The 9847-nt window shown below is 40.8% G+C and overlaps 1 protein-coding gene across 1 annotated transcript in view; it reads left to right on the top strand.

The window, feature by feature from the left end:
- Positions 1 to 9602, top strand: part of LOC126492557 (cytochrome P450 2B1-like) — a gene marked incomplete at its 5' end in the record, with an annotated part of 29527 nt that extends 19925 nt beyond the window's left edge. Inside the window, 1 exon segment of the mRNA XM_050129051.1 lies at positions 9031 to 9602. Coding sequence (XP_049985008.1) covers positions 9031 to 9212 — 182 coding nt within the window.
- Positions 9603 to 9847: the final 245 nt, after the last annotated feature.

Raw genomic sequence — 9847 nt, 5'->3', positions numbered from 1 at the left:
CTCTCTCTCTCTCTCTCTCTCTCACACACACACACACACATACAAATATAAAATCATATCATCTACAAATAAGGATACTTTCCTTTCATCCTTATCAATTTGTATACCCTTGACCTTCAGTTGTCTTATTGCTCTAGCTAAGACTTCAGGTAATATATTGAATAGGTGTGGATCTAGTAGACAGCCTTGTCTTGTTCTGAATTTTAGTGAAGTTGCTTTGATTTCCTCTCTATTTAATTTGATGCTGGCTGGAAGCTTCCCATGAACTGCCTTTATTATGTTTAGGTATGTGTCTTGTATCTCTAATTTCTCCATGACTTTATCATGAAGAGGCATTGGTTATTGTCAAAGACTGCATCTAATGAGATGACCATATAGTTTTTCTTTCTTTCAGTTTGTTTCTATGGTGGATTTCATTTATTAATATTGTATATATTGAATCATCCCTGGGTCTCCAGGATGAAACCTACTTGATCATAGTGCATGACCCTTATGATGCATTCTTGGATTTGGTTTGCAAGTATTTTATTGAGTATTTTTGCATCTCTAAGGGACATTGGTCTGTAATTCTCTTTCTTTGCAGATTCTTTATGTGGTTTGGGTATCAGGGTAACTGTAGCCTCATAAGATGAAATGGACAATATTCCTTCTGTTTCTAGTTTGTAGAATAACTTATAAGTATTGATATGAACTCTTCTTTGAAAGTCTAGTAGAATTCTTTGCTAAAACCATCTGTCTCTGTGCTTTCTTTGTGGGAAGGTGGGAGAAGCAGTCTATTTTACTAGGAATTGTAGGTCTGTTTAAATTCCTCATCTGATCTTGATTTAACTTTGGTTAGTGGTAGCTTTTGAGAAATTATCCATGTCGTTTAGATTTTCCAATGTGGTGAAATACAAGTTTTTAAAGTATGTCCTTAAAATTCTCCCTATTTCCTCAGTGTCTTGTTATGTTTCCCTTTTTACTCTTGATTTTGTTAATTTTGGCAGTCTCCACCTTTTAATTTGGATAATTTTTTGTTGGTCTTACTGCTCTTCTCAAAGAACCAACTCTTTGTTTCTTTGATTCTTTGTATTGCTTTCTTTGTTTCTATTTTATTGATTTCAGCCCTGAGTTTGATTATTTCTTGCCATCTGCTCCTTTTGGATGTGACTTTTTTTTGTTCTAGAGAAGTGGTCCTCACCCCTCCTAACGCTGCAACCCTTTAATACAGTTCCTCATGTTGTTATTACCTATGATCAGAAAATTATTTTTTGCTGCTTGATAAGTTTGATTTTCCTACTGTTTATGAATCATAATGTAAATATCTGATACGTAAGGTTCAGAACTCCTCTTCTAGAGCTTTTGGATATTCTATTAAGTTGCTAGAATGAGATCACTCCAGTTGCTTTTTTCTTTTTTAATGTAGACTCTTAGTGCTATGAACTTGCCTCTTATAACTACTTCCATTGTGTCTGGGTATGCTGTGTATTCATTTCCACTAAATTATAGAAAGTCTTTAATTCCTTTCTTTATCTCTGTCCTGACCCATTTTCATTTGATAGATAGTTGTCCAGTGTTCTTGAGTTCGTAAGCTTTCTGTTGTTGTTGATATCCAGTTTTAATCCATGGTAGTCCCATAGGATGCATGGTGGTATTTCAACTTTGTGGTATCTGTTCAGACTTAATTTTGAAACTGAATATGTGGTGTATTTTGGAGAAAGTTCTATGAAGTGCTGAGAGGAAGGTATATTCTTTTGAATTTTGGTGAAATTCTCTGTAAATACCTGCTAGATCCATTCGGTTTATAACACCAGTTGGCTACAGCATTTCTCTGTTTGGGTTTTGTTTGGACGACCTAAGATGAGAATGGAGTGTTGAAGTCTCTCACTATCCATGTGTGAGGGTCAATACGTGACTTAAGCTGGAGTAGTGTTTCTGTTACCAACTTTGGTTTCCTTGTGTTTGGGGCATAGCTATTAAGAACTGAAATGTGCACTTGGTGGATTTTTCCTCTGATGACTATGTAGTGTGGTCCCCTGTGTCTTCTGATTGGTTAGAAATCTATTTTGTTAGATATCAAAATGGCTACATCGGCTCACTTCTGAAGTCCATTTCCTTCGAATAACTTTTTAAATTCCCTTGCCCTGAGATAATGTCTATCCTTAATATTAAGGTGCTTTTCTTGGATTCAACAGAAGGATGGATCCAGTTTTTGTGTCCATTCTGTTAGTGTTCTTTTTTAAAAATTGGGTAATTGAGATCATTAATATTAAGAGATATTAATCACCAATGATTGCTTTATGCCTATTTTGTTGTTACTATTGTTATTGTTGGTGGGTTGGTGTGTTTCCTTACTTTTGATTTTGCTGGTCTGGATTATTTATTCCCTGATTTTCCTTGTATGTAGATACTATTTTCAGGTAGGTGGGGTTGTTTCCAGCACTTTATGTAGGGCTAGATTGTTAAATAAATGTTTAAATTTGACTTTATCACCAAATATCTTATTTTCTCTATCTTTGGTGATTGTAAAGTTTGCTGGGTATTGTAGTCTGGGCTGACATCTGTGGTCTCTTTAAGTCTCCAGTGCATCTGTCTGGGCCCTTCTGGCTTTTAGAGTCTCCATTGAGAAGCCAGGTGTAATTCTAATAGGTCTGCTTTTATATGTTACTTGGTCTTTTCCCACCGAAACGTTTAATTATCTTTCCTATTCTGTACATTTATGTGATAATGGGTCTTCCTTTTTCTGATCTAATCTATTTGGTGTTCTATAAGATTCTTGTAGCATATAGACAGCTCCTTTCGGTTCAGAATTTTCTTCTGTGATTTTGTTGAAAATATATTCTGGTCCTTTGAACTGAAGTTCTTCTTCTTCTATTCCTATTATTCTTAGGTTTGGTCTTTTCATAGTATTCCAGATTTCCTGGAGGTTTTGTTTCAAGTGTTTTATAAATTCAACATGTTCTTTGATCAATGTATCCATTTCTTCTATCGTATTATCAATGCCTGAGAATCTTTCTTCTGTCTCTTGCATTTTGTTGGTGAAGCTAGCCTGTGTAGTTTTTGCTTGAATTCCTAAATTTATCATTTCCAGAATATTTCATTTCCAGTTTGGGTTTTCTTTATTGATTCTATTTCTATTTTCAGGTCTTGAATAGTTTTTTTCCCTTCTATGTGTGTTTGTGTTTTCCTGTAAATGATTTCTTCATTTCCTTCCACCATTTGTATTTTCCTGGATTTCTTTAACGAATTTATTCATTTCCTCTTTAAGGACCTTTATCATCTTTATGAGATTTTTTTAAAGATCTTTTTCTTGGACTTCGTTTATGTTGGAATGATCAGGGTCAGCTATGGTACTGTTGCTGGGCTCTCATAGAGACACATTGTCCTGGCTGTTACTGATTGTGTTTTTATGCTGGCATTCAGGAATCTGGTTTTGGGGTGATTATAGGTCTAGGTGCCAATTTCTGGGTTTGTCTTTGTTGGGTGGGTATTTGGTTTCTTGGTTTTGGGGTTTTAGGTGAGCATGATGGCTGTGTGTTGCTTCATAGGAAATTTTTTGTGGACCTGTTTCCCTGTCCTGCCCAGCTGGTGTGTCCCAGGGAATGCCTGCTGGTGTTGGAGCCTGGGATAATGGGATGAGTTGGGGAAAGGAAGATAGGAGGAATAGAAATTTGGGATTCATTGGGAATGGGGTCAGGGAGGCAAGGGAGAGCATACCAGGCATTCAGCTACAGAGCTGGGGATGGCCTTGACAGGGGTGGGAGGTGGATCTGGAGGAGCAGAAGGACAGGCATGGATCCTCTGTCAGTCTGTGTGCTTCCTTACCAGGAGAGGATGATGGGGAACCTCAGCCAATCACATTCTATTTTGGGTGTGTTCCCCTTTGGCCAAAGAAAACATATAAAACATCCATGTACGTTTGTCTCCTCCTCTTTGTTTTCCTGTGCACCTGAATCGCTGGAACCCTGGTTTTGTAAGTTCCCCTTGTTCCCTTTATTAAAGCTGAATATTTTATATTAAAGCTAGTCTGGTTAATTCTAACTGTCTATCAATTACGCCCCTTCAAGAGGCCTTTGGGCCTGTTAGGGGTGCCTTCTGGGGAAGATCTGGGGAATCCTCAGGAGACAGGGGAGGGGGTTTGGAAGGTTGCAACAAGATTTCCATTCCAGAGTTGGGGTAGAATCTATGAATTAGATCTTGAGGAACAGAGGGAGAGGTGAAGATCTGCAGTCAGCCTACCTGGTTTCCTGGCAGGAGTGGCCTGTGGGTTAGCAGAGAGAGTGCAAACTCATTTTCTGAAGAAACAATAGCAATAGCAATAACAAGTGACATCATCTCTGAACTGCCATGAGATGGGTAGGGTCTTAGGGTTAGGGAGACATTTTTTATTTTTTTATTACTTTAAAAATAATACCAATCAAAATTCTGACTTCCTGCCCTCCTTCCACTTCCCTCCTACTACCCCCACACCCTGCCCCAACTCTTGTTCTAAGATAGGGCAAGGCACCTGCCCTGTGAGAAGTATAAAGCCCTCCCCACAACATCCAGACTGAACAAGGTATGCATCCAAAGAGAATAGGATTCCAACAAGCAGTAAAGACAAATCCCAGTGTCATTGTCATTGTCATTGGACCCTCAGTCTTCCCCAACTGTCAACCACATTCAGAGGGATCAGTTTGATCCCATGCTCATTCATTCCCAGTCCAGCTGGAGTTGGTGAGCTCCCATTAGCTCAGGTACACTGTCTCAGTGGGCGAACTCCTCATAGTCCTGACTTCCTTGCTCATATTCTTCTTCTTTCTGCTCTTCAATTGGACCTTGGAAGCTCAGTCTAGTGCTCCGATGTGGGTCTCTGTTTCTGTCTCCATCCGTCGCTGGACAAAGGTTCTATGGTGATATTCAAGATAGTCATCAGTCTGACTACAGGACAAAACCAGTTTAAGCACCCTCTCCTTCACTGTCCAGGGTCATAGCTGGGGTCATCCCTGTGGACTCCTGGGATCCCCTCCAGAGCCAAGCCTCTTGTCAAACCCAAAATGGCTCCCTCAATTAAGTATCTCTTTCCCTACTCCCATGTCTGTCCTTCCTCCATCTCAACTACCCACTCTCTCAAGCTCTCCCCAATCCTCCCCTTCTGCCTCTCCCTCCCCCTTTCCCCTTCTGTAAACCCCCTCATGAGCCCAACTTTTGCCAAGCAATCTTGTCTGCTTCCAATTTCCATATGGATCTATATATGTTTTTCTTTGGGTTCACCTTATTAATTAGCTTCTCTAGGATCATGAACTATAGGCTTAATGTCCTTTGTTTATGGCTAGAATCCATTAATGAGTGAGTACATACCATATTTATATTTTTGGGTCTGGGTTATCTCACTCAGGATAGTGTTTTCTACTTCCATCCATTTGCATGCAAAATTCAAGATGTCACTGTTTTTTTTTGTTTGTTTGTTTGTTTGTTTTTAACCGACAAGTAGTACTCTAATGTGTAGATGTGCCACATTTTCTTTATCCATTCTTCAGTTGAGGGATATCTAGGTTGATTCCAGTTTCTGGCTATTACAAATAATGCTGCTATGAACATAGTTGAACAAATGCTATTGTAGTATGATTGGGTATCTTTTGGGTATATTCCCAAGAGTGGTATTGCTAGATCCTGAGGTAGGTTGACTCCCAGTTTTCTGAGAAACCGTCACACTGATTTCCAAAGTGGTTGGACAAGTTTGCATTCCCACCAGCAATGGATGAGTATTCCCCTTACTCCACATCTTCTTCAGCATAAGCTATCATTGGTGTCTTTGTTTTTAGCCATTCTGACAGGTGTAAGATGATATCTCAAAGTTGTTTTGATTTGCATTTCCCTGACAGCTAAGGAAGTTGAACATGTCCTTAAGCATCTTTTGGCCTTTTGAAATTCTTCAGTTGAGAATTCTCTGTTCAGTTCAGTACCCCGTTTTTAATTGGGTTATTTAGGATTTTAATGTCTAGTTTCTTGAGTTCTTTATATATTTTGGAGATCAGTCCTTTGTCTGATGTGGGGTTGGTGAAGATCTTCTCCCATTCAGTAGGTTGCCTTTTTGGCTTAATGTTTGTGTCCTTTGCTTTACAGAAGCTTCTCAGTCTCAGGAGGTCCCATTAACTCATTGTTGCTCTTATTGTCTGTGCTACTGGGGTTATATGTAGGAAGTGGTCTCCAGTGCCCAGGCATTGCAGGCTACTTCCGACTTTCTCTTCTATCAGGTTCAGAGTGGTCAGATTTATATTGAGGTCTTTAATCCATTGGGATTTAAGTTTTGTGCATGGTGATAGATATGGATTTATTTTCATTCTTCTACAGGTTGACATCCAGTTATGCCAGCACCATTTGTTAAAGATGCTTTCTTTCTTCCTTTTTATAATTTTAGCTTCTTTGTCAAAAATCAGGTGTTCATAGGTTTGTGGATTAATATCCGGGATCCTTGATTTGATTCCATTGGTCAGCATTTCTGTTTTGATGCCAATACCAAGCTATTTTCATTCTGTAGCTCTGTAATAGAGTTTGCTGTCAGGGATGGTAATGCCTTCGGAAGTTTCTTCATTGTATAGGATTGTTTTGGCTATCCTGGAATTTTTTGTTTTTCCATATAATGTTGATAATTGTTCTCTCGAGGTCTGTGAAGAATTTTGTTGGGATTTTGATGGGGATTGCATTGAATCTATAGATTCCCTTTGGTAGAATTGCCACTTTTACTTTGTTGATCCTACCAGTCTAAGAGCATGGGAGATCTTTCCATTTTCTGGTATCCTCTTCAATTTCTTTCTTCAGTGTCTCAAAGTTCTTGTCAAATAGATCTTTCACTTCCTTGGTCAGAGTTACCCCAAGATACTTTATGCTATTCATGGCTATTGTAAAAGGTGATGTTTTTCTGATTTTTCTCTCAGCTTCTTTATCCTTTGTGTATAGGAGAGCTACTGATTTTATTTGAGTTGATCTTGTATCCTGCCACATCGCTGAAGGTATTTATCAGCTGTAGAAGTTCTCTGGTAGAGTTTTTGGAGTCACTTATATACACTATCATATCATCTGCAAATAACAAAAGTTTGATGTCCTCCTTTCCAATCTAAATCCCCTTGATCTCCTTATGTTGTCTTATTGCTATTGCTAGAACTTCAAGCACTATGTTGAAGAGCTATGGAGAGAGTGGACAGCCTTGTTGTGTTCCTGATTTTAGTGGAATTGCTTTGAGTTTCTCTTTATTTAATTTTATGTTAGCTGATGGCTTGCTGTATACTGCATAGTTTCCCAACAACTGGAGATGACTGGGGTTGCTGGGAAATCCTTCTTCCACCTGGAGGCCCCAGGTAGCCAGTTGCACGTTAATAATCACTGAGGGCCATGTGGTGGTGTCACAGGCCTTTAATCCCAGCAATCAGGAAGCAGAGGCAAGCTGATCTCTGTGAATTTTACGCCAGCCTGGTCTACAAGAGCTAGTTCAGGATAGCACGAGATGATTCAAAGAGAAACCCTGTCTCAGAAAAAAAAAATAATCACTGAGGTACAGGGCAGGTGGTGGAGCCTCTGCCTGGGCTTTCAGGCTCCCTTGCTCTGTGCTGCTCCATGCCCAAGGTGACAAACTGACAAGGGCTCCTTACACCCCTGAAAATCTGGTGGGTACCATGGAGCCCTCATCATGTGCTCCTGCCCATTCTCAATTGTATGAACAATTAATTGTGTTTGGGGATTAGTCGACATTCTTTGATTTCAAGCGGTAGAAGCTTAGGGCAGAGAGAAAGAGAGAATGGAGGTGGGCATGAGTGACAGAGGGGACAGAGAAAGGGGAGAGAGAGAGGGTGCTTGGTATCCAGTCCATCATCTTCCTGCTGTAGTCTCCCAAGTGCTGCACTTGCAGGCATGTGCCTCCATGCCTTACTCATCTAGGGCCCTTAATATCATCCAGTTGTTGATCTAAGAATCTTTGTAAACAGCACCTTCACCCTCGGGGCAGCCAATGAGATGGGGACCAATCCCCTCACATGAGAGAGGAGGGAACACTAAAGATGTTGTATTATAGGTGTGTAGACATAAACAGTTTATTCCTACTCTAAGTAGGTTCTTATGTTTCTGGACAAAGGACTCTGGCAATCTCACAAAAGCTAGAAATTTGTCAGACATTACCACGAGACATTCACCAACAAACTGCATACATGTTACAATTTATTTATTCTTTGTGTAAATGGTTGTATGCATATACATATGTGCTATAGTGTGTGTGTATGTGTGTGTGTTTATTGATATGCCCAGATCTGCCAAGCCCCCCAAAAAACAACAAGGAGACGGAGTCCCGTATGTAAAAGCAAAGAGCCTTTATTTTATACAAGTTTGCAAGTCTCACCATGTGTCCAATGTGTTAGAATAATAGGAGAGCCCTGACCTCACTCAGAGTTGGGTTTTTAATAGTAGTGAAGGTGGGGGTGAGGGATTTCTAAGGTTCAGGACCCCTGATTGGCTGACATTTTCTAGTAGTGTCCTGGTGAATGTGTGCTGGCAGGAGATCCTATCTACAATGGTTGGCACCTAAGGAATTTCCTTTGGATGGTCTGTGACTGGGTAATCTCAGTTTGTGGTCTTTCCTGCAAGCAGGAATTGCCTCAGGATAAACTACTGAGACTCAGGCCTCTATTAAGCTTATAATGACTGGGTCCTATTCTGGCAGCTGATAACGATTGCAAGTTAAGAACTCCCTTTGGGTGATCTGTTCCTATTAAGCTTATCATGACTGAGTCCTACATTTACATCAGAGGACAGCTAGTGGAAGTTTGTTCTGCCCTTCTAGTATGTGGGTCCAGGGCACTGAACTCAAGTTCTCAGGATTGACAGCAGGTGGTGGTCTCACTGGCCCTGCACCAATTCTTTAAGGTTTTGGGAATCTCTTAACATTCTCACTTGAGTTACAGGGGAGTGTCAAACTCGTTCTTATCCATTGCAATGGGCAGTGTTGTCTGGGGTTAGGCAAGGGACAGTCTGAAGGTTGTACACTGCCCTGGGGCTCACATGGCTCATTCTCTGTGCCCACAGGAAAGCGCATTTGTCTTGGCGAAGGCATTGCCCGCAACGAATTGTTCCTTTTCTTCACCACCATCCTCCAGAACTTCTCTGTGTCCAGTCCTGTGGCTCCTAAGGACATTGACCTTAGGCCCAAGGAGAGTGGTTTGAACAATGTGGCCCCAACATACCAGATCCGCTTCTTGGCCCGCTGACTGGGATGAGGTGTCTGGGTGTCCCCACTCCCTGTTGAGAATGGCCACATCTTTCTTCCTCTGTGAGACCTGCTGCAAACCAGGCTGTAGGTCACTGCTTAAACCGTTCCACCTTACTGCAGCTTCTGCAAAGCTCCGAGGTGTGTTCTTCTGCCCTGAGTATGGCACTGGAGAAATCAGTCAATGTCTTGCTTGATGTGTGAACAGACTTCCTGAGGCCACATCTCATGCTGAATCAGTCCCCTCTTGCTCCTAACAGCCATAGTCACCATGTATCAGTTTCCGGTGCCCTATGATCTACACCAATGGACTCTGTATTTGGTCTAATTCTATGTCTATGGACTTGCCTAATATGTATGGTTCACATAAACAGAGTCGTGTAGTGTGTGATCTTTGGTGTCTGGCGTCTTCTTACTTCACACAGTATTATCTAGGTTCCTGTGCTTTGCAGGCCACAATCAAACACCTTCATTTGCTTTTATCCTTTCTTAGCATCCTCTCTATGGGCAGAGGCCTCCTCAGTTGATACACCCTGAGCTATGCGATTCTGAACACTGATCTCAGGTTCCCTTACCAATAACTTCATTAGCTTCGATTCTGTAAAATAACAGTAGTGATAGAATTATTCACTCTGT

Source organism: Alexandromys fortis, unplaced genomic scaffold (genome assembly GCF_014885135.2).
Source record: "Alexandromys fortis isolate MF-2015 unplaced genomic scaffold, M_Fortis_MF-2015_v1.1 scaffold_293, whole genome shotgun sequence".
Lineage (NCBI taxonomy): Eukaryota > Metazoa > Chordata > Mammalia > Rodentia > Cricetidae > Alexandromys > Alexandromys fortis.
This window is presented reverse-complemented; position numbering and strand designations above follow the sequence as displayed.